This window comes from Centroberyx affinis, unplaced genomic scaffold (assembly GCF_046629955.1).
Source record: "Centroberyx affinis isolate AG114_WGS23_722 - 3 ecotype Tasmania unplaced genomic scaffold, CSIRO-AGI_Caff_v1 ptg000503l_1, whole genome shotgun sequence".
Classification (NCBI taxonomy): domain Eukaryota; kingdom Metazoa; phylum Chordata; class Actinopteri; order Beryciformes; family Berycidae; genus Centroberyx; species Centroberyx affinis.
In genome coordinates, this window is record NW_027279155.1 from 26,919 (window position 1) to 52,679 (window position 25,761).

Below are 25,761 nucleotides of genomic sequence, written 5' to 3' on the forward strand. Positions count from 1 at the left end.
CAGTAAGGAAAATAGTAGATTATCATACAAGTACAAAGTCAAGGCAAACATGGCAATATTTTTCTATCGCTATGGACATGCAATGTAATGCAATGAAATAAGAACGAAAAAAACTCCACTAATCAATGATACAAATAAGGACTAAGTGCTTGGCATTGTTTTGGCTTGCGTTCCAGTTATCAAATCCTGAAGTGGTAGTCAGGAGGATGGATGACCCTCTTATGGAGGTTACACGGCTCCTTTGATCACTGGTTCCCTATTGAGATACGTGGCCCAGTACACCAGGTTGAAGGTTCCAAACAGCACCGGGAACACTATCCTGGACATCTTGTCAATCTTGCTCACGCTGTTGTAAGTCTTTTTGGGGTCTGGGGCCTTGGTTTCAGAGGGCTTGAGCTGAACAGCCGTGCTGTTTGAAATAGTGGAGATGGACGCATCTTTAGTAATGTTGGTTGTGTAATTCACTCCAGCTGAACAGGTGTTGTTTGGCTTCTTAGACAGAGCCAAAGGGTCCTTTTTCTGTGGAGCAAAAGAAATTCATTTATTGAGCATACACACACAAGTCTGAACAGAAAAATGCACTGTAGATTCACACCACATTATGAAACAGGTCGTTTATAACAGGCACACACACACACACACACACACACGCACCCACACATGCGCGCGCGCGCAAACACACACACACACAAAGAGAAAGATAAAACCTGGCCAGTGAACACTGAAGGTGGGGATCAATGTTCTCTGGCGATAATGAATTGGCACTGTGCCATGACACCGGCAGGTTGAGCTGTGAATCTATTGATCTGCCTCTTTTATAGTGCTACAGCATGCCTGATTCATCTCTCACTTTATTATAATGTGTGACATGGACTCGCCCTAACTCAAGGGGTGTGTCTCAAAATATTTTCATTCCTCATCCTTTTCCTCCTCTCCCTCACTGTCAGTCCTCTCCTACCAGCAAGCAACTTGGAGGAGACGAGGGGAGAAATGGAGAGGTGGGAGCAAGAGAAAGTGGAGGCCATTTGGGACAGTTTATTTGCTACTCCATCATCAAAAATGCTATTGATGAACTGGCCGTATCACATCTGAGGAGGTTGATGCTAGTTAGTCATGTTGTCTTTACACTTCATGGCTAACTTTGATATAGTTCCTTTTACAGTTTACAGTTTATGGCAAACTGTTTCATGAGATGCTATATACTCAGCTGTACATAAGGAACTGTTTTACAAGACACACACACACACACACACACACACCTTGGGCTGTTGGGCCTCCATTGCCTTTTTCCCGTCCCAGGCCCAGCTCCTCTTGGTGAAGTAGTTGACTGTGGCAAACTCAATGAGGGCAGAGAAGACGAAGGCGTAGCACACTGCGATGAACCAGTCCATGGCAGTAGCGTAAGCCACTTTGGGCAGGGAGTTTCGAGCACTGATGCTGAGAGTGGTCATGGTCAGCACTGTGGTCACACCTGGTGGAGCAGTAAACTGGGTCAATTTCACTTCAGGCTCTGATGAGCAGCTTAAGTTGCAAAAAGGGGAGGACACATTTAGAGCATTATTTGACAGAACATATTGCAGCAACACCAAGTTGTGTCTCAATCATGGCATGGATACAAAATATTGATGTATTATGCACAAAATTAAGAGGAATTTGTGTACCAGGTAGAAAACACTGCAAATATGTGGCAAGCATATTCCTACATAGGCTCATTGGTGTTGCCTTACTAATACAGTATGAATACTCCCCAAAACAAGTTATTTTACTGGCTAGTGTAAGAGTCTGTGCAATTCAAACTCACCAAAGACAGTTCGTGCTGGCACAGACTCCCGGTTGAGCCAAAAGGAAACCTGGGATAGGATTACGGTCATGAAGCAAGGCATGTAAGTTTGGATGACAAAATAACCAATCTTCCTCTTCAGGTAGAAGTGAGCCATCATCACGGTGTATTGACCTGTAGAATACAGCAGAACAGAGAGGAGGCGGCATTGCTTAATGTGTGACACTCTAGTTTCACTCTAATTACAAATTATGAAAAAGACAAAATACAGTAATATTGGATGGGATGGGGTGTAGGGGATGGGTGGTGGAGTATGCGATGTGTGCTGTCCCCTCCTTGGATAGTTCATTTGGGGTTTCTTGGTGCCGCTACTCAAAAACCAAACCTTGATCCATAAGTGCTTAAGAACCATAGATTGATCTCAAACCTGCTCTTTTTTCCAAAATACTTGAAAGGATTGCAGCCAGCCAACTTACTGATTAACCGTCCAATAACAATTTTTTTGAACCGTTTCAATTGGGTTTTAGATCTTTTCTTTCTACTAAAACCACACTCACAAAAGTGGTCAAAGATTGCAATGATCACCTGCCTGTTATTGATTTTGATGCAACCTCATTGCTACAACTACTTGACCTGAGTGCAGCTTTTGATACGGTTGACCATAACACTCTTAGATTGTCTCGAAATCTATATTGGTATTTGAGGATTGGTGGATCTATTAGAAAGAACGCATTGCATCTTCCACAACAATATGACCTCTGAGTATTTAGTGACAATTACTGACAATTAATGTTGATGCCCCGCACCAGATCTGTACATTCATCCAAGCACTCTTACTGTGTTTATTCTGTGTCTTTTGTTTATGTTCCATTTTGTTAGCAACATGTAATCTTCTGTTTGGAATGACTGCACACCTGACCGTCCTGGAAGGAGGATCCTCTCTGTGTGGCCCTTCCCAATGTTTCTTCCATGTTTTTTTTCCTTGTTCCCATTGAGGGTTTAAGGTTGGGGAGGGTGTTGTTTTCATTTATTGTTTTTATTAATTGTTTCATAATGTGGGTGTTGTGAAGCTCTTTGAGACTGTAACTGTGATTAAGGGCTACACAAATAAACTTGACTTGACCTGACAACCCTCAGGAAAAGGTACAGACATTAATGTGAAAGTATGAGATAAATTATTGAAAAAGAGATGGTGGGAAAATCATCATATCCAACTGACTGAAGATTGCATTTGAAGCTTTTTTTTCTCAAAAATCCTGTCGAGCCATGGAGTCTGATAAACTATAGAAAATCCACAGATGACTGCTGCTTTCTCCTGGCAAAATCGGATTTTTCTGTCTCACTAATCCCTTGTCACAATCTGCATCCTGTATCTCTCCCTCTCTCTCTCTCTCTCTCTCTCTGTGTGTGTGTGTGTGTGTGTGTGTGTGTGTGTGTGTGCGTGTCTCTCTGCAACAGTCTATCCCATTCTGTCAGGCCAGGCCACACTTGATTGGGGACATACATCCTTCCTCAGGAAGAACTCCAGAACAGACCCAGATCAACGGTGATTACAGGCAGGTGCACAGATGACTGAAGTAGAGCGGGGCTGAGGAGGACCGGAGGAAAGTTTGGATGGTCTGCGCTGTGCAGGGACAAGCACCATGTCCTTAATGAAAAGGACACCTGTACTCCTTACGCTCCAATGACTGCCAGCCAGCAGCCCTGCTCTGTGGTGGGACGACTGGGGGAACCCCACTCAGAATTGACTGCCTTCTATGCTTGGAACTGGATGGAAATCTCAAAGGCATGAAAATGCGGTTTTGGTGGATTTTACTGCTTGGTTTTTGGAGTGTCTATGGGGAACTGCCATTCATAGCAGAAAACAATGCAGCTATGTTGGTCAACTGGTGAGTACAGAACATGACTCCTAATTTCTTCCTGAGCTATAGGTTTTCATGGTTGAGTTGGACAGGAGGAGAAGGCTACATAAACATCAGCATTGAGGGAAAATGCAAATGTAGTGTTAAAGTAATCTGTAAAGATCTGGTATGATAAGAATGCAGCATGCTATTTTGATGTGGGAGCACTGATGTATATTTCCACAGTTGCCCATTACAGTCTGCATTCAATTCAGCAAGTGTAAAACCGTGTCTGCATTTTCATTCTCTTCAGCTTAACCTGTGAGGTGAAAGGCCACGTCCACCCTCTGTGAGCACTTTGCTGAGCTATTCTTGACTTGTTAAAGAGGGTTTGTACCTCAGATTAGCTATGCTAATTAAGGCCAGGCTCTCCGTGTCTTCCCTCATAAACTGGTCTGAACAATGCGGGGTGAGGGGGTGGGGTGGAGGAGGAGTGTGGGGGGTAGGTAAAGAGTTGATTGTGTACAGAGAAATATGGCAAACTGAGTCTTAATCTGAACTTGATGACCGTTTTGAGCGGGTGAAGGGCGGCTTGACAGAGGGGTCTTCCTCCAGCAGCTCCATCACCAGCGCACTGTTGGATTTACTCCTGCTGATCGCGCTTAAAAGGCACCGTGGCATACTTAACTGTAAATGTTTAGTCCTAATACATTATCCAATGTAAACACCATCTCCCCTCACCAGATATGGGTTAAAGTAACCTCCTGCATATACATTACGGATAAGGGAAAACTCCACCCTGTAATAACCTCACTACTAACAGGCAGCAAAAATGTATTATCATACCTCTTTACATAACAGAATTAAGCAGATGCAGCTCGGCCCCCACGTGTCTCCGTCGCAGCAGCCAATCCCTGCGCTGTGACGTCACTCAGTAAAAGCACAACTGATGGGCCTGCATACGGATTAACCCTACAGACCCAATGGCTCAGACCACGGATAAGTGATTTTTTTTCCTCTCTTCCCTTGGCAGCCCTAGAGACAGCTGGCTATGTGTGGGAGGCATTCTCAAATCCTTGTGATTCATTCATTGTCTCTATCCAGCTTGATTTGAAAACATTTTCTTCTCACAACAGCTTTGGGTGACACACAGTGTAATAACACAGAGCTGAATTATAGGGTTGAAGCAGGAACTTAACATCTCTGGTCCTGCCTGAAGGCATTGGTGGTTGGTGCTGTATGAAAGGAAATAACTGAGTGATATAAGAAAATGGAGGGAAGAGGCACAATGAATGCTGGCTAAGACGGAGATGGCCATGAAGATGAAGGTTATCCGTAACATCCTGGTCATCTCTGGTTAGGGGGCAGTTCACTCTCGCTTCACTGTACCTCGGCTGGTGTAGATGTCCTCCGTCCCGGCAGTCTGACCAATCAGATGATACTGATTGAGCCGTGAACCCTCCTCTGCCACCACTACTGACTTGGCTGCTCCCTGAGTCCACGTGTAGACCACCTCTGACACTGGATAAGCATCTAAGGAAACAAAGAAGAAGATGCACACACTTGAGCTTTGAGCATTTTTATATCAGCTGGAACATAACAGTGTTTATGATAAGTACTCTATCAGAGTGTTACAAAACACAATTTTCCTTAATGTGGTATCAGGAAGTATACCACAGGCCTGCGATTACTCAATTCAATTCAACTTCATTAATCCCCTCAGACGCAGTTGATTTAAGGCCAAACAGAGTGAGGGAGTGCAAGAGGGAGAGAGAAATGAGAGAGAGAGATAGACAGGTAGAGAGAGAGATTGTGAGAGAGAGGCAAGAATAAGAGTGGGACATCATCTATAAATCATATGTCCCAATATGTAGATGTACATTATATAGATACAGTAGCACATGAAGCGTGGAACCATTGAACTTGTAAAGCATGGACCATGACTGTTGTGATCATTATGCTTTTTCCTTAACTGTACTCATTCCTGTGTATTTACCAGAAAGAGGTAATCCTGTAGAAGTGATTATCAAATATGGAATACTATGAAATCACTAGATCAAGCAATGAATAGACAACCCCCCCCCCCCCCCCCCACACACACACACACACACACACACAAGCATGCCCCATCAACCCTCATCCCTGATTCAGTGCATGTTTAGTACACCATGTTTGTGTTTCACATGTTATTTGAAAGCAGCGGTTTTCAATTTCAATACAGCTCAGGGGTCCAGACACATTTTTAATGCTACCTTTCTGGTTAATGGCCTGCTCTGCCACATTTGCCCACCCCTCTAACTTTTGACAGCATAAAAAAAACCTTAAATGGATTTGTTGTTTAACAGATAGACTCACTTAGTTCAGTTATTTTGCTGTCATGTTTTTTAATCCTACATAATTTAACAAGCCACTAACCAAAATAGCATAATTAATACAGATTTTAGAAGTTGGGGCCTTTTAGTGTTTTGTACACATGCTTAAGGAGCCTCACCTATTCAAATATTCATTATTGTGATTAGATAGAATTGCAAAGCGTTTTATTTCTGGTATGTGATTTGACTGAACAAAGTTTAAGGCGATAGATTGGAAGGAGTCTCCTTGTAGTTGTGTCCATATACTGTATATTGGTGTCTTAAAGAGCTCCAAAATGCCTTGTAAAATGTTCCTCTGATCAAAAGTTGTCTAGGGTTTGCCTGTGGATCTAGGGGGGAAATGTCTCGGTCAAATCTGGTATATAATTTCCATGGACTCAAGGCCTCAACATCAGTTTATGTGGTGATGTTCATTCCATTTGTAAATTTCCAAGATGTTGCTACCCAAGAAATGTGGTGTGGCTTTAGTGGCTATGATACTCCTACAAGCCTTGACCCTTCACCCACTTTCCTTCATTGCACAGAGATTAACTTGGTGTCACTATTAAGATAACAGCTTGTATTTGGAGCTGGTGTAAGCAGTTTGACTGTACCACAAAAAATGTTACTAATATTATTATGTTATTAGTGAATGTTAGCACAACAGGAAGCACTTTCCAGTTTCAAAATCTGCTTTTAGAGATTGCCATGATAGATTATACTTGACAATTGCATTCAGCAGAGAAGTTGAGTCACAACCAGCAGTGGCGATCAGTATAAAGCACAATCGATGGCCATGCTTAGTCATCCTGTTACCTTAGAGAAAACACAGAAGCAAGATTCACTTCACCATTTTCCCTTTCATACGCTGATCTCTCCCACACTCTGTACACACACACACACACACACACACACACACACACACACACACAGTCTTTCAGGCACAAGTTCATTTTCAAAACAAGCAAACCCTGCAAAAATGCAGTCCAGTCTCCCTTGCTCACAGTCCCCCTCCCCACCCCCACACACTGATGCATTCAATCTCTCCCTGTGTCTCTCTCTCCCTCTCTCTCTCTCTCTCCCTCTCCCTCTCTCCCTCTCTCAATCGTTCTTCAGTGCAGTATCCAATCTAACAGTATTGCATTAATCCAACAACTGTGGTGTTAGATGACTTCACAGCAATTTAGACTGACCCCAGTCACCCAGTCTGTGGATTATCGTATCAAAGACACCCTGCATTGTCTCAGTCAAATCTTTGTACCGCTGCATTGCCTGGGCAGGCCTTTAATACATTATATTCCTCAGAAAGGCTGCATGACATGTAGTCTGTATAGATTGTATGGCAAGTATGACAAGAAATATTCACAGACATTATGTGATGTGAATGATGAAATGTGAGGTGTGCTGTTAAATTATCAGTTCCATCCAAATTTTTGCATAGTAATAATGATAATAATAGTTTTATTTGTATAGCACTTGTCAAAACAAAGTTACAAAGTGCCATACAACAGAAGCACAAAAGAAATACAGAAAATGCAATCATAAAGAAAAAAAAGAAACAGAAAGAGAATGATTACATTGGACTATAAAAAATTATCATATTAATAATAGCAAGTTTATAAAAATTTGTTTTCAGTTGTTGTCTAAAATCAACTAGAAGCCAGCTAGTCTTTCAGGGAATCAAGGTTACTTGTATCACTTGGTTTTACAGCTGTGTATCATCAGCAAGGCAATGGAAAGCAATATCGGGTCTATGAATTATATGACCAAGTGGGAACATATATATAGAGAACACAACAGGGCCCAGAATGGAACCTTGGGGAACTCCACAGCTTAATTATGCTCAGGTAGATATAAAATGACCCATGCCAACAGAGAACTGTCTATCTTTGATATAAACCAACTGAGAGCAGTGTCTACATCCCAACAAAGTCTCTAAGATGATCAATTTAGATGTTATGATCAACTCTGTCAAAAGCCGTACTAAGGCCAAGCAGAACTGGAAAGGATAATTCACCAGCTTCCACTGCTAGAAGGTAATTTGTAACAATAAGTAAAGCAGTCTCTGTGCTACATTTAGAGCAGAAACCACATTAGAATTTTTCAAATAAATCATTGCTGCTCATTTAGTCAGTTAATTGATTGTAAACAAATGTATCTAATACCTTAGAGACAGACATGGAAGTTTGAAAATAGATTCATGATTAGTCTAGACTAGTCTTTTGAATAAGAATGAGCTGACAATAACTGAGAGAATATTAAGATAGACAGTAACAATGATGTATTTCAGGAGTCCAGTGGGTATTCAGAGAACATATATATTGATATATACAGTATATACTGTATATAAATCAAATGGTAGAACATGGTAGTTTTGCAAGTTTCTCCGAACAACAATTTTACCACATAAACTCCCTCATGCCATTAAAAATGACAGCCAGCAATTCTCACATTGAAATCATCTGTTTCTCACTGCTCCTCGTTCTTCCTTCTCATCCTCCTCCAGATTACCCTGTAATTCTAAAAGTATAGAATATCAGAATTGGTATATATTGGTGTATCAAAATTTGGATTGGTTAACAGTTGATGGTAAGAATGAATATGTGGGTAAGAAAGAAGATGAATATCTTGGAGGCCTGATAGATTTCAATATGGTTTACAGCTCAAATTATGAAAATGGAGGTGACAAATTCATTTTACTAATTGAGCTATTGAAGCATGGATTGATAGCACACTTCTCTTCAAGCGGGTCACTAGTTATTCAAGTAAAATAAACATGTTAAGGTTCAATTCCTGTTATCACCCATAAAAATTAAAACATTTTTAGTTTCATAAGACATCCTCAATATCTCTGTCATGTATTACATTGACTGTATATGCCTATACATGTGTTTGGTGTGTGTGTGTGTGTGTGTGTGTGTGTGTGTGTAAAGTACAAAGTACAGTACTACTAAATGTAGGTTTAATTCCCATTCTTATGCTCAGATATACGGTTCTTGAAAAAGGGCATAGTTTTTGCTTGGATTTTTTTTTTGTTTCTATCCATCCATCCTTCTATCTATCCGTCCATCCATTTTTTTGCTCCAGCCACCTCAACTGTCCCTTCTCAATATGCAGGAGCAACTTCTTTTGAGTTTGAGGAACGCTTTAGTTTATAAGACAGTTCTTTAGGATGAAGGTTCTGCAAGGAACCATTTTATTGCCATTTTATCTGAGAGATTGAGGGTCTGAAGATGAGGGTCTATTCTGTTGATTGTATTAATTTATCAACTCAAAATGATTCAAAGGCCCACGTATAGTAGCCTTGTCTATGGGACTAGCTAGCCATCAAAAGCCTTGCAATCTTTCTAAAACGTGTTGCTACGGAATGAGTCCTCCAACATTGATGCACCGTCATTTCTAATAAATAATGCATCTAGGTGAAACCAGGTATTTGTTTTATATAAATTTATAACATGATGGATGTTATGTTTCAAGATGTTTCAGTGTGAGATTTAGAACCACTGCATTTTATTTCTTTGCAGAACCAAAACAAGAAAGAGATTCCTACACCTTACATTTTCATTTCTCAATCTAAACCAGCCATTATCAGGTACCTACAGTAAGGACACATAAACAGTTCACAGTGGAGCCATTTTCAATTGATTGCATGTGAAGACATGAGAGGTTCATTGTTCAACCTCAACAAAAAAGTTCAATCCTGAACGCTGAAGAAAATGCTTCTTTTACTGTGGGTAATTTAAGTCATTTAGCTCACGAAATCAGTCTGAAGAAGCAATAGAGACTACAGAGCACTTTTTTTTAAGTAAAACACTGTCATGGGAGGCTAGAACTGCACCGGTGGTAAATCAGTTTGGCTGTTGAGACTAGACCTAATTGGATTGTGGGAAGGTGTCAGCTGGCTTTTACACATGCAAGAGAATCAGTTCAGGGGTCAACAGTAATGAGACCAACAAACTGTTCTCTTTTCTTAAACCTTCAAAATAGCAGGACTTGAGCTGGGAAAAGAATTTAGAGAGGTAGTGGTAGAGTAATAAAATAAATAGGCTCACATTGCTCAATGCTATTTCTAATTTTAGTACAATAGATTGAAATGACTGAACCACTGCATAGTACCATAGTACAAGTACTGCATAGTAGAAATCAAATCAGAATTACTTTAATGGACCAGTACAATAAATGTACAGCACTGGTTAGTACAGTGCAATACATACTGTACAACAGACAGTAGACTATACATAACATCCTACATATATTCAATAGTATGTACTCAATATTCTGCATTCAAGCAGCATGTCATCCAGTCTGGTTTCAGCTATAGAGTGTCCAGTGTGCACCATGAGGTAGTTATACTGAAAAGAATGAAATACATTGAATAAATTACAAGCACTGGAGAACATCCTGAACATCCTGTGGCTCAAAAATGTCAGTCTGCCAAGTCTGAGGATGCACAGGATTGTACAGACACTGTAACTGGTGCAACTTTATGTGCATACTGCTTGGGTAATAATAAATACCATGGTAATAAATATTAACAGTAGGAAGGAATAGGCTACAGACAATGACCTGGTCAGCAATGCAGAGAATGTGGTGAAGTTTTGTCCTTGGAGCACGAGAAGGTACAGTAGTGCTGTAACAGATGTGATGTATGATGTTTTTTGATTGTAAATCTATAAAATCAGATGTGGATTGGTTGTGAGACATTGAGCTTTCTCAGTTGCCACATTGAGAACATCCTCTGTTGGGCCTCCTTATCAAGCAGGTCATGCTCTTGTCCCATTTGAGGGTGTTTGTGATGGTGGGTTCACAAATGAGCCAAATATCTCCAGGAGAAATTAGTTGGTTAATATACATTATACAATATATGTATATTTCTGTCGTTGTATGAAAACCTTGTAACTACAATTTTGGTGATTTTCATTTTTTTTTACTTCAATTGAAGGATTACATGCTCCTCTATCAGTTAAGATAATTGGGCTTATGAAAACCAAAAACCATTGGATAAACTACAAAATGCATGGGGGTCAAGCTAAAACAAGACTGGCTGTTTGATTTCCTGAAAAGTTGACATTTTGGAGATTTTCACCAGACAGTGACAAAATATGTTACAAAGTTATACTTATTACTTTACTACCTAATTAAACTGCATAAAGACTACCTGCAGTGACAGTCTTATGGTTTTCTAAGTCCAGAAAAAAAGTGAGGGCAGGAGTGTCATATAAAAATGCATGTCTCTGTCCCTAGCTGTGGCATCCTCTTCACTTTTCCAAGAAAATGTAAATGCTCTGTTTACTATAGAGCCAAACCTTTTGTAGTGTAACCATGCTGACATTTCCCTGAATCCACTTCTTTACTAGAAACTCATTTCAACAATATACACCATTTAAACTCATCATGTAGCTGATGACAGATTATTTGAGAGAGGTGTAATAATCTATACGTAGGCGCAAATAAAACAAACAAAACAAAACAGCTGTTCCGGTGTCATCAAATGTAATCAGCTCACAATTAAACAACCCATCAGCTAATGCTCACACGTAAATCATCAATCAATTACTTACGTTTTTTATTACTGAACTGAAAGTGAATTTTGTCAAACCTGTGCAAAGCAAGGAAGGGGTAGGCTATCTAAATCTGCCTTTGAAAAGTCCCATCCAAATCTGCCTTATTATTATCATGACATGGTGAGCAAAACGCTAATGATGCTCCAGAGACTCATCTCATTATAAAACAGACCTGTGTACAAAATCACAGACACATATTTAGTCACAGTGCTACATTAACAGCAGTTAGCTTAGAGAAAATGCTGATTATATAACCGGTAGTTTCAGCTAAGCCATCTGATTGGTCAAAGACGCGTTCCAACTGTGTTGATAATTCCCATAAAGCACTGCTAGACAAGCTTTATTGGTTACTATGCCAACCTTGTGGTAACCAAGATGTAGTTCATGATCAGTCTTGTTTTCTCCTGTTTTAATTCTTATATATATATAGCAAGAAGAACATATATGTGTATATACACAAAATAAAGAGTGCCCTCTTAAGAATTATTGCTATATAAAAAAGTGTGTATCAATAAAAATAAAAGTCATCTAATCAAGCGTAGCGTATAATTTCCTTGACAGTGATCATTCAAGACTGGGTCAATATGATTTCACTCTGGCATCCACAGTCCCATCATCGCTCTCTCTCTCTCTCTCTGTCTCTTTCTCTCAGCACAAAAGCAGGAGGGTAATTGATGTTCCCTTTTGTTTGTCTTAAATATAACCTCCATTAAATCTGTGTGCACTGATTAACACCCACACCATTCGTTTCCAGCCTGCCCTTAAAACCCACTGCCCTATCACTAGGATTAAAACACCCATTGTTCCCTGTGCTAAGACTTCAGCCCAACCTTACAAAAGTATTATTTCAAATCAAATGAGGTGGAATCATAGCTACAGAGACACAGGAGGAGTTTACATACAGTGACTGTGATCTGCATGAGAATTCATTGCTCTATATATCGGAAATATGCTCTTTCCTGTAATGATGTTTAGTCATTGACATTTAGGTAGAATCCCTGATTTCCAATGCGTCCCTGGTACAGTCCTTTGTAGCTGCGGTTAAATACTACAGTATTTCTACTAATAAAAAGAAGTTATGTTTCATACGTGACCTTTAGCTGACAGGCAGGCTTGTGACGTCAAAGCCATAGAATAGCATAGTTTAGATTACTGACTGTAAAAAGTGGTCCTGAAGTGAAATAAACTCCAAGTCTAACCATAATTGTGAAGATGTGGGTGACAGGGTGTCAATACTTATCTCTATCAATAGCACTGGGAGTGAATTTACAGCATGACTAGCCACTGAAAGAGCATTACCAAGTGGACCTTGTACTTATAGTAATGTTATGAATAGATGAAGTGACCCATATAAGTGGAGCTCTCTTCCAAACATCCTCCTATTCAGTAGTCTGGGTTGGTTAGGTTTTCGCTGAGTCTAGATGTTGTACAGAGCGAGATGAAAGTGTCTAAAAGATCCAAATGTGTGATCCTTTGTTTAGAGCCACTCAGTACATGTTGGTTTACAAGCCAAAGTGATTATGGGCACTTGCATACTTGCCATTTCAACTCTTTCTGCTGCTGTGCTCCATTTTTGTAATTTCTTCCATTCTCCCATAGGCTATTTCAGAACAATTCTCAATGAATAGTTAAAGCTGTCTCTGCACCAGATGTTGGGAATGCTGAGTTATGCCTTACATTCCCTCCCAAGTTTCAGTTCACCATTAAATGCAAAGGGAGATATGGGCTAACAAAAATGTAGGAAATACAGCCAAATAAATAATGTCCTATTCCCATAATTTCAGCTAGGGACACACTTTAAAAACAGAATAACCGGGATGTGATCTAAAAGAGAAAGTAAGCTATTAGACTTATTGAGCCAACAAACTGCCTGGAAATGAGACAATTCTCATTTTGCTCTCTATTTGCATTTCAGGTCATTTAATTGAGGCAGGCTTTTTCTATTCATTTGTAAGATGCAAACTATTATTTTAAACTACTGCATGAATGAGAGAACTGTATTGAGGTCTCGTAGATCTCTAAAGATATGACCCAAACATAAATATGGCCAGCGTAGCCACAAAAGACAAAGAAGTCCTACAAGCAGACCAGCAGGCTTCCATGTACAGTAGACTTGTTGTACTTTAGTTAAATGTTGGTATATTTGCTTTCATGAGCAGAGGTGGATGAAGAACGGAAACGTAAAAATAGGAGTAAACATACAATAGTACTCTGGTAAAGTCCATTCAAAATTATTGCTGCTTAAGAACTGAAGTATTTGTGTATATACTTAATCAGAAGTTAGGAATTCATGTTCAGTGTTCACTAAAGTACAATCAAATCCAGGCTGCAGTTTTAAATTTCATAAAAGAGCAGGTAAAGTAATGATAAAAAGCAAACAAATAAACAATCTTATTTGGTTTGTCATTTTTCAAACTCACTAGCAAGACTTAAGCTGCTGAGGTCTGAAGAAAGTGACAGCAAGAGGGCAAGAAATTGAAGCACAGCACAAAGCGAGAGGAGAAAGAGAAAGGGGAAAGGGACTGAGGTGGTGAAGGTGGAGAGGGCAGAGAGAGAGAGAGAGAGAGAGAGAGAGAGAGAAAGAAAATCACAGTGGAGAGGGTCAGAGAGATTAAATCAGGGCAAGAGAGAACATGAGCAAAGTAACAAAGCAGAGATAGACAATTTAAAAGATAGAGATAGAAAGAGGGAGAAAACAAAGAGGTGGGAGTAAATAGTGATCTGTTGAAAAATGTCTCCAAATCACCCGCGGCTTTTTCCTGTCAGCCATATGAAATCCAAGGAGCTAAGTATGGGCAAATTGCCAAAGATTACAGTCAAATGTAAACGTGGGAATAAAACAACTACAAAGAAGAACTAATCCAACCCTTGGCTATGTGATTTGACAGCTTGATCTAATTACAATATCAAAGCAATAAATAACCTTTGGTGTGCCATTTCAATGCATTTTTGCCATTCAAACACTTCAGTCCTACGAAAGATGTCTATTCTAAAGATGTTCAGAAAATCAATGATCTATTCTATACTTGATTGGATTCATAACATGATACCAGATATACAACTGTGCAATGTTTATATCTCTGGTACCAAAGTCAATATGGGAGCATGTTTAATAAACTACTACAATGTTTCCACAAACCCTCTGGAGCTATAGTGAAAGCATCATGAGACAGGAAAAGAGGCTGGCAGTACAGTCCATGAGAAGTGATTAACACAACAGCACAGGACAGGTCTAGCTTTGAAAGCCTTGAGCTCAGGGGTGAGTGCTGTCCATTAGGTCAAAGGATTAGCTAGGGTTAATGGAGTCAGAGCGACCAGGATATACTGTACCACGGTAACTTACAGCTTATACCCGCACAGAACAACACTGTATTCACTGTCACATCTGCTTTTAAAAAACGATTTCATGTATAGAAACATGCTTCATATGCTTAAGTTGCGTCTATCAGTCTTTGTTGAAGGGAATCATGCGGTTCACTATGCCACTTCTGCTCTTACAATAATCTAATAATAGAAATTCTTCCACAGTTTATCAGGTTTAAAGATGCTCTGAGAACAAGAAAATATAATCCAAAGCAAAGGAGCAACAGGTAGCTGCCTAAATGAATGCAACATGTGGCTAAATGAGGAATAACAAGTATATTGAACGCAGGTTATGATGTGGGGCGCATTGTCCTGCCGTGGTTTAACCTCACTTAACCTCTAGGTCAACGCTAAATCCTGAGAAATACAAACAGTTCTAAGTGATCGCCTTCATCCTATGAAGAAGTATTTCTGTCCTGATAGGAGGGCTTCCAAGATGACAGTGCCCACATCCACAGGGCCCAAAGGTCACTGAATGGTCTACAAGATCTCGTTGTTGTCATGTGAGAACCTTCTAACACCTATTTGGGTGATTTTCATGTTTTAACTTCAGTTCAAGGATTCATATGCTCTTCTATGGTTTGAGAAAATTCTACAACTCTGAAATCCTTTCAAAGTTAATTGGATAAACACAAAAATATATGGTGGTCAAGCTGAAACAAGGCTATTTTTCTTAGTTCATGAAAAGTTGACATTTTGGAGATACACTGGACAGTGACACTATGTTATAGAGGTATAGATCACTGGATTCATCTATGATTCATAGGCCCTGCATCCTACTGTGTAGAAACAGATTCAAAAGATACATACCTAATGTATGAACCTTTTCACACAACTGTGCACAATCACCAACAATAAAAATCAAAATCATTGCTTACTGTACTTTAAATATACCTGTTTTGTGTATTAGAATTGCTTAGGTAAGCAGTTTCTGTCTTCCTGGGCTGGCTGATACCTTAATTGTCAACAGATAGTAGCTTGGCATCAAGCATACAAGCAAATGGCGTCTCACTTAGTTGCTCTGATTATCCCCATCCCGGTTCTCAGCTGGGGGCTGAGGTGCCTGAAACAGGCGTGAGAGTGGCTCAGTGTAATGACAGAGAGCAGTGCAGCAGAGCTGTGCGTCTGAGCCCACAGTCAGGCCCCAGATAACCCTCCCTGCGTCAGCTGCAGGGAAGACCTCAAATGCTAATCTTAAGCTCGCATGACAGGAGGTCCCCAGATATTCTTGTACAAGTGAAGCCGTGTGAGGCGGCCTAACTAGCTTACAAGTCATGGGGACAGCTGGGCGCAAGCCACAAGTGTGGTTGGCTGTGCATCTATGTGGCGTAGAACTGGATTATCATAGGTTACCTTGGTGCTAAATGTAGGTTTGCGTGTGTGTGTATGTGAGTGTGCATGTTTTTATCCATGCACAGACAAGTGCATGTGTGTGTGTATCTGTGTTTCAAATATTTTCCATTTAGGTGGCTGAAGAGGCAGCGAAGGATGCAGGGGAATAGCCTTGACACATTGATTAATGACTTAATCATGAGCAGTGTGTCAGCGTCTACATGGTCATCTCCTGTACAGCCACAACAATAGCTTTGTACCTGAGGGACACAGGCTGTCAGAGGGACCCAGGTACATCCATCCTTATATCCATTGAATGGACAAAGACACTGAAACTGAACATATCAACACCGCGTACCAATTTCCTAACTAGTGACCTCATGTGTTGTTAGAAATGTTTGCTGTGGTAAAGCTTTTAGTGCTTAAGCGTCATTGATGTCTAGGTTATGGACATAAAACTTTTACACTGTACCTGTTCTTGCATTATTTAATGTTATTCTGCACTCTGTGCATTTGCGTAGAGAAGTGTTTACTCACAGCTTCCAAACTTAAGCGGACAAGCATGGGCATCCATTGGGAAATCCTCCAGTTGCATGGGGCATTCTGCTGATATAGTTAATCTGAAAGAGGAAATCATGCAAGTCAGAATAAATATTGATTGGATGAGACATTATCATCACCATCACCACTGCCATCATCATCATCATCATCATCATCATCATCATCACCATTTTCACTAATTACTAGAACCACTTATTATAAATCAATTGTGTCCAGTTGTGGTTCATTTTGTATTCAGCCATGAACCTATAAAAATCAATGAGGGTTAAAAGTAGAGTTAAAAGAGATTTTCCTAGCACAGTTCAATAAGCAACTGGGCCACCAGGGGGACCAGTGATGATACCTATTAAAGAAGTTTAACATAGATGTAAAGATGAGCTTGAGAAATATTTCATAAGTGGAGTGAGGCTGCCACCTGGCTGTGAAATCACATACAGCACTATGTGCAGTAGAAGAAAATGCCTCTAGCTGTATCCCCCATACCTGTCCTCTTTCCCCCCACACACACATATGCAAGTGTGATTTCTCTGTCTCACTCTTATAAAGAGGCTGTGTTAACATTTTATAGCATTACTGTAACAATGAGCAGTTGTAAACAGAGCAGTTGTAAACAGCGCAAACCCAGTGAGCTCCTCTAGCGCAGTGGTTCTCAACCGTTTGCATATCAAGGACCCTAATTTAGTCCACATTAGAGCCACAGACTCCCATCTGATGAGATTTTGTCTCTCAGACCCAAATCTGAGAATGTTTTTATTGTCAGATATGATTTTGTCCAGAATTCCATGACTATCTGTACTGTAGGTAGAGAGATAACAGTGAAACCATTATCAAAATAGTCATTCTAAAATGACAAAATAATTTTTAACAATTTGCTGGGGACCCCCTGGAACGCCCTCAAGGACCCCTGGTGGTCCCCGGACCCCCACGTTGAGAACCACTGCTCTAGCGTCTAGTAACAACAGTACAGTCCTCACAGCCTTATCAAATGCTGCCCTCTGCTGGGTAAACTTATAATAATCATAGGTGTCATTGTCATCCTGAATATGAACAGCTCATATGAAGCCTATCCAGATAAATGCCCAGTTATGTCCCTCATGTCAAACTGAATGTGACTCTGATTAAAATAAATTTAAATATTTACTCTATAATGTCCAATACCATATTATACTAATGCAAAACACAAATAAGATTTTAATGTATAACAGAATTGGGATCTCAGTATATTTAAGGCCATATGCTGTGTCAGCTGTTTTAGTGAGAATGCCCCCCCACCCCCCATCAAAATACACTACCCTCATCATGTAAATGGTGAGATGTATTAGCCAAATATGAAAATATAAACATAACAGAAATTTGATTGTGATTAATTTGGAATTTGTAGCATTATATCAAAAGTGGTTTAGTATAGTTATATAGTATAGTTATTATAAAGTTTGTCATTGCTTTTCCCCATTCATTGGGTTTCTGTATAATGTCATACATCACCCCCTAGTGGACTGTTAAGCAAAGTGTAACTGTGGAATTGAGACTGTATTTGTGCATGCGCACATGCCTGTGTGTGTGGGTGTCTGTGTGTCTGTGCCTGTGTGTGTTGTATGAGCTACGATGATAAGGAACTGATACCATAAATTAAGCTAATGGTCTGTTATTGGCACATAGTTACTCAACAGCAAATGTTTATCTTCATTTTTTATTCATAAATGAATGTGTGTTTGTAATGTCTTCATTACAAAGTATCTCCATTTGGTTACAACACCAACCATTGTAATTTGTCTCTGCTGATTGCACTGTCAATGTTTTCAGTAGAAGGTGTCCTCTTAATGAATGTTTATTTGAGATCAATTACTGACAAAGTGTGTCATTCCTAACGTGCAGAACAAGAAGCCCATATACCCAGATAATCAATGTGTGAGTCGAGCCTTACATAGCTCTGGCATGCTTCTGAGGATGACTAATACCCACAAAGGGACTCCACAGTAAATGGGTAGTGCTGAATGGCGTTAATTAGTGAAGTCAAACATATAGGGTGCTGGCTCCTTAATAAATCATAATCGCCAAATAGGACTGTCATCTGTTATCAATACTTTGCAGGCTAGCAGATGAATTACCCACAAGAACAAAAAATATTGTTTCAGACATAGACATCTCAGGCATACTTACAACTGTTACCATCATTATTTTCAAGGATTCTCTAGCACTAAATCCTGAAGTACAGTATGTGTTTTAGATTATATCTAGGAAGAAATTCTTGTGTTCCTTTGTGTATTACTGAAAGAGTACAGTGATGTATAGTGTAAGGCATGCACTGAAGTGCTTGGATCAAAACTCTGTCTTTCCTCTGAGAGATATTTTCATGGTACAGTAGCTAGGGCACTGTACTTGTTATTTGAACAGCCACTGTAGGAGAGTAATGCATGCATAAAATGTTTCTCTAATAACCTTGTTCCCAGAACAGAAACGCATTAAGAGGCCATTGTGAAACCATTCTAATGGCTTGTACTGTTACCAAATGTAGATTTGTAGCAATTTTAAAGTCAGTCGATCAATAGTCATTTTTGACATGCGCCCACATCCATTTCCTTTCACTTCCTTGTTAATATTTGATTTGGAGTTTATTGTCCAGTTACGCTGATGGCAGAGCATTTATATGAAAGCCATGTCAGGATGTAAATGAGCTGCTTCTATTTAGGCTACTATCTATCTTTCTACAATATGGACTTTTATGTATAAGTTAAAAGCAAAGCATTGCACTAGATATAGCTCTAAACCTCAAAAAGGATTCTTAAGCCATTATAAATACTAATAAATGGTGGATTAGTTCCACAACACTTTGGCTAGATAATACCAATCGCTTGTCAATTTGTCAGTGACCTTTAGGAAATGCATTTGCCAAGAATATCAAGAGCAGCTTGCCATACTTTACACCTGTCCACAACAGCTTGTATGATTATACATCACTGAAATCATGATCACATTATCAGAAATGTGGACTGTAATTGAGTGTTAGAGCAGTAAATAGGAGAATAGGTGATGCTCATAAGGAGCAGTGTTTTCATCACTGTCAGTGTTTCTGTGCTCTGACAGCATGGTTAATAGTGGAGAGACTATGGAGGGATCATGGCTTAAGGAGGAGGGAGACACACAGCCCCCCCACCCCCCACCCCCCCACCCCTCCTTCTGAGGCAAACATGGACACGTTGCGCTTTCAAGTTCATATGACCCACATGAGGACAACATGAGTTTAGATGACGCATCAATGCACCACTCAGATCCGTATGGGTGTGTGGGATGTGTTAGTACAGCAGGGGTCTTAAATGCCATTTCCAATGAAGTAGGCTATCATTTGCCAATTGATGTTTTAGTAATTTCTCCTGTTTTAATTGGATTATACAGCATATAAACCTAAAACACTAGTGAGCTCTCGTAATGACACATTTTATTAGTTGTGAGACTGGATGAAAAAGAATTTTCATTTCTGATAGAGAAGAGAATTGAAAGTGAGCCATGGGAGCGCTCACCTCATGGTATAAAGAAGAGTCCCGTCGTCTTTAAGCCTTAGTAGCTTGTTAGGTGTAGTCATATTATGTGCGATGGATTTCTTCCCATTGAGAAAGAAGGTGTCAGGGGTCCAGATGTTACTAGCCAGGAGATTATTCAGGGGGAGCATCTCCATTGGGCCTTTAAAGCGAAGTCTTTCATCTTTCCAGCTTTGACGGAAGAACACATCAATAGTGTATTCCTACAGAAAAAAATAATGACACCATTGGAGCATAAATTATTTTGCCATTTGACACAGATAACATTGACAACATGAATTGTAATCTGCCTACAGTAAGGGAGTCTGGGGCTGGTTGTAACAGCGGTTGGTTGTATAAACACAAATAAACTGAGTTCCTTAAGTATTTGGACAGCAGCACACTGATGTAATAGCTCCATACTTTGAAAGTGAAATGACACAATGGTTAAAGTGCAAACTCTTTCAATCTGACAACATGTTCAAGCTTGAATGGACAGGTAAAGAACTCCAGCCCTTTGTACATATAGTCCCCAATTTAGGGATGCAAGAAGTATTTGGACAGATATTCAGTACATAAATTCACAATATGTTAACTGACTCTGTGCCATTCCACATGTTACACACTACTGATGCAGGGTTGTTTTGAACACATAGACTTCATTGTTAACAGATTATATTGTACCCCAGTGTTTTTGTTGGGACTTTCAAATGTTTACAGACACAGAAAGAGGTGTATTATGCACAAAAATGGCTAGCCATGTTAAACCTATGTTGCAACCTACCCCAGGCTCCTCTACTTTCAGTGATTAATGTCTCCATTGTCACTCTGGCATCATGAGAAGATCCTTAACTTTTATGGTAGCATGAAAATATTTCATATTGCCTTAAATGTGCTAATCCCTTCAGTGTTGAAAAGTTAACTCAATAAGAGGAAGTCCTTACCATTTCAGTGTCAGAGACTGGACCAAAGCTTGTGACAAAGATGTTGGTTTTGATCTCTGTCACCTTTTCTGTAAGAATAGAAAGAAAAATACCGTGAGCCTTTACAACACCTTGTTTTGACTGGCACACAACAGCAAGTGCATTCATTAATATTCATAATAATCATCTATTCTAAGTATTAGGGCCTTATGCAGGTGTTACACTTCATCCTGTGACATTAATGGGATTAAATGACCGTAATAAACCAAAGGTCTTACTAAGTTTTAAAATGTGTGGTCTGCACTTGGTTTGCTCTGTGTAAGCTAACGCAACTTGCACCATGTATCCGATAGCTACTCTGGTTGATAAATATGAAACATGGCTGCTCTGTGATTGGACTATTGGGAGGTAACACAGACAGACAGACAGACAGACAGACAGACAGACAGACAGACAGACAGACAGACAGGTATATTTGGTTGGTAGCTAGCTAATGTTGTTCTGTAGAAAAGGTTGGAAGTGATGGCAGTTGTCCAGATGTTGTTTCCATGTTTTATCCAGAGGTTAGTCTAGTTAACACCAGCTAGCGGGTGAAAGGGGCTGAGGATTACATGGCTGTGACAGTTAAGAGGCAAATCCATTAAGCTCAGGAAGTTGTAATGTTTAACACAATTGCCACGTGCATGTTCAGCAATAGTAATGATTCAGCTTTCTGAGTCTCATACACCAAAGCAACGCTCATTTCCAGGACAATATTATGAGGCATTTAATGGCAGCTGTCAAGTGTACCAGCCAAATTACCATTTAGAAATGTTAAAAGGGAACAGCCATTCTGTCCATTCAGATTCTACTAAGTCATTGTTGGTGCCATTACAGATAGAGAGGGATTGTTCTCTCACTCAGATTAATAAAATCTGAGTTTACCTTCTGTGTTACAGTGTGTCTGTCATATAGAAACCCACCATGACAGAGAGGGATGGATTGATGCACTATTGCTTATTTAAGAGCATCTAAAGAAACATTACCATTATTCAGGAAACAACCACATGTGGACAAGCTTTTATGGAATTTGTTTCAGTATGAGCAGTATTGCCATTGCACACTGAAATTAAAAATGTTGATCCTTAAATTTAAGACATTCACATGACCTTGGATGCATTTTAGCAAATTGTTATGAATCACGTGCCAGCTACATTTTAAAAACAGATAAATAATATTTTGAGAAATTGTCTTTACAGACTTCAAGGAGCCCAAACACATGTGGGCACACAGTCCTCTTGTACCTTTTCATAGTGGTTGGATGCTGGGCAGTATCACACTGTTAATTGTTTTTAGATTTGTGACATTCCTACTGTTTCCAGTAAATCCACAAAGAGTTTAGGATCAGACAAAAATTGTTGAAATGAGTGGAGATAACAAGGGGACGGTCAGTCTCTGCTCCAACAATCTTTGTCTTCTTCCAAAAGAGATCCTCATGAGCTCAAAAAACAAGAACTTTATCTTTTAACAATACCACCACAATACATACATCCTGGAACTTTATAAAGGCCCTAAAATAGAAACTGATTTTCTTGTGTCATCTAAGCTGGCAGAACTATTTGCTGGCCAACTTCAAATCATGATTATATTTATGTAGCTAGCTAATTAAAATTAATTCTGCTTTCATTTTTTTTTTTTTTCAATTTTATTTTGCGTCCTTTGGTCTTCTCCAGATGAATGCAGCATGTCCTAAATACCCTTGATACATAAATACCCCTGGACCAATCAAAACAGATCTCCTGGCTACAGGCACTAGAGCCCTATAGGGACTAACATCTGCAGAACCAGTGCAATATTGACCAAGTGTGAACAGCACATGCCAAGCTTGATACAAATTTTTAACTTTTTAAAAGGGGGAGTGGAATTTGCTCTTCACAATTATTTTATCATATTTTTCCATAAGATCCAAACCCCTGTCCTCCTTCAGAAAACAAACGCTGCAATACTGAAATTACTGAGCAGTATGCTTAGAAAACACGTATTTTCCTCCATAGATTATTGACCAGAGTCAGTGTCTTCACAGTGCTGCTCGGCTTCCCTGTTATTTCTATTTGACGATGGAAATTGAAAAAGTTCTCCCCTACTTTGGCCTCCGCCCACTGAGAACAATGGAGCTGCTATTTTATGAAAGGAACGATGGCTTTCTCAAGGTCACAACAGCACACTCAGGAGGCTGTGCTTCAGTGTGTGTTCATAGTAACATTGATTCATACTCAAGGTCTGAACAGTTGATCATGCCTCTTAGTCAAAGACTTCAGCCTGGCTGTATGAATACAGGCACATTTTCTGGAATGAATAGAAGAGCGACGTTGCGGAGCAGAGCATTGTTCTCTGTGTGGATTGGGGGTGTAATCTTTCATACAGGGCTATCAACACAGAGGCTGAACAATACATTTCCTCTCTTCCATGTTCGAAGTACAGAGCTGTATCTGGCATGTATTCGGTAAGAGAATTCAACTACATTTTCATACTGTATTTCTCATATCCAAACTGGTAAAGGTGTTCAGGTCTATACATGGGTACAGGTCTATGGGCCTACCTCCCAGTCCAGGGCGGAGTCTGTTGTCATAGCCATCCAGCAGTCCATCCAGGATGCGTGTGAAGATGGTAATGTTGTCATTCAGTTCTGCCTCTTTGGGAGTTCCGGTTGCAACCTGGCAGAGGCTGTGTATAAAAAATATGTTATTACACACATTGTTGTTTTCAAATAATATCTTGAAAAAAATATATATATATCTGCTTTTAAACTTTTGGAAACAAGCAAACTAAAAAACTAAAAGAGGAAACACACAAAAAATAAGAGATAACCTATATCAATTCAAAAGTAATTGTAAATCATTAAAATATTTTTTTACAATAGCAGCCTACTTTTGCCAACAGGTCAATTTTCCAAAATGTGCCAATATGCTGTCCTGACAAAGTTACAGTAGGCTAGTTCCTTACCTCAGACGGCAGGTGATGCTCACAAGCAAGACACAGACCCACAGACTTCTCATTGCAAAGCTGTAGCACATTCCATCGCCCATTCCTACAACAAGACATTCAAGACTTACTCATGATATCTGCTCATTCCTTTAAAATTGCCTCAATTCACCTTTCTTGCATGTATTATTGAATGGCTGCTTTATATCTAAAATGAAAGCAGTATTAATGGGATTTCATGTACACTGTGAGAATTATTTAATGTAGGCTTTCGAATAGCTACTAGTTTCAGAGTTATCAACATGACAAAATGATCAACAACAAATATTAATCTTTGTAATAAGTATTAATAATCATAACAAGGTAAGGCAATGCACAATTGCAGGAAAAACAATCTGCTATTATTATGGGCATTAATTGGCAGCTAGTAGTGGGAGTAGTGTTGCTACTAGCCCTCTGCCCTGGTAACTGTATGTCTATTGCAGTTCAGTAAACCTTTATCAGGTGCTCAAATATGGGTTCACTACCATATGACAGTAAGACATACAAAGCCAGTAATGTGCTGACAGTATCAGAATACCCTATGCAGTATTTTGCATGCAAGGAAATTAAACAGCATATGTGAAAAGTTGTCCTATAGCCTAGCAACATAGAATGTGCCAGTGTAAATAACAAGACAGAAAAAGGCTGATAACACCAAGTGCCAAGTTCTCCTTCTCAGATCTTTACAGTCCCAAACAGTGTGTCCTTTCTTTGTTGGACCCCCTCCTATAGCCCACCCTTCTCCCACTTACAGAAACTGCATTACAATACCTCACATTTGGTTCATGTTGGTCTCTATAAGTTGATGACTTATGACAGAACAGAAGCCGTACTGTATTTTCCACCACCCAATAGCCTACTAACCTTAAACGTGTGTAACGCGGCTGGATCTATACCCCGTCCATCCCAGAGCCTTTACAAGCACACACTTCACTGTAAAGCGAATCCCGCAATATTGTCTGCACCGCAGCTGGACTCTTCGCAAATACCCCTTGTCTTGCTGTGACTGAACGCACCCTGCATTGCATCCACTTCATTCACGACTCACTCTCACGCTGGATCAAATCACCAAGCCGTCTAATTCCCTAACAATAGGACGTTAAGTGTGAATACCTCTCTTCCCCCGGCTTTCATCACCACCGCCCGCCGATCTGCGAGTCTACAGTATCCCAATGTAGGCTGCTCGGTCCTTTCTAGCAGACCTTGGGTAGACCACTGGCACTGTACTCCTTTTCTCCTCCAATGCCCACACGTCCCACTACATCTTACTGTACGCTGGCCTATAATGCAACGCTTTGCTGCACAGGCATTGAGCCGCAGTTGCCAAAGCTTACCACACAAGACGATGCGCAGTCAAACTTCCCTCGGCTTGTCCCTCCGTAGATCTGACACGCAGATTGTAGTGGTTAGTATTTGGCATCAATTTTGAGGGACGTCACCTCCATCCGCACACCATAATTGCAAATTGGAAAAGATGTGGACTAATATCACAGTCAGCGAGGTTTAATTTGCCCCAGAGCGATTAAAA

The 25,761-nt window shown here is 39.9% G+C and overlaps 1 protein-coding gene across 1 annotated transcript; it reads right to left on the minus strand.

Moving 5' to 3' along the window:
• Positions 1-228: 228 nt before the first annotated feature.
• On the minus strand, positions 229-24,295 carry gabra5 (gamma-aminobutyric acid type A receptor subunit alpha5). Its single transcript, XM_071517592.1, has 9 exons — positions 24,213-24,295; positions 23,809-23,933; positions 21,252-21,319; positions 20,311-20,531; positions 16,769-16,851; positions 5,011-5,154; positions 1,802-1,954; positions 1,260-1,471; positions 229-519 (listed from the first exon to the last, which is right to left on the minus strand). The coding sequence occupies exons 1-9, from the start codon at positions 24,293-24,295 to the stop codon at positions 229-231; spliced, it is 1,380 nt and encodes a 459-aa protein (XP_071373693.1).
• Positions 24,296-25,761: the final 1,466 nt, after the last annotated feature.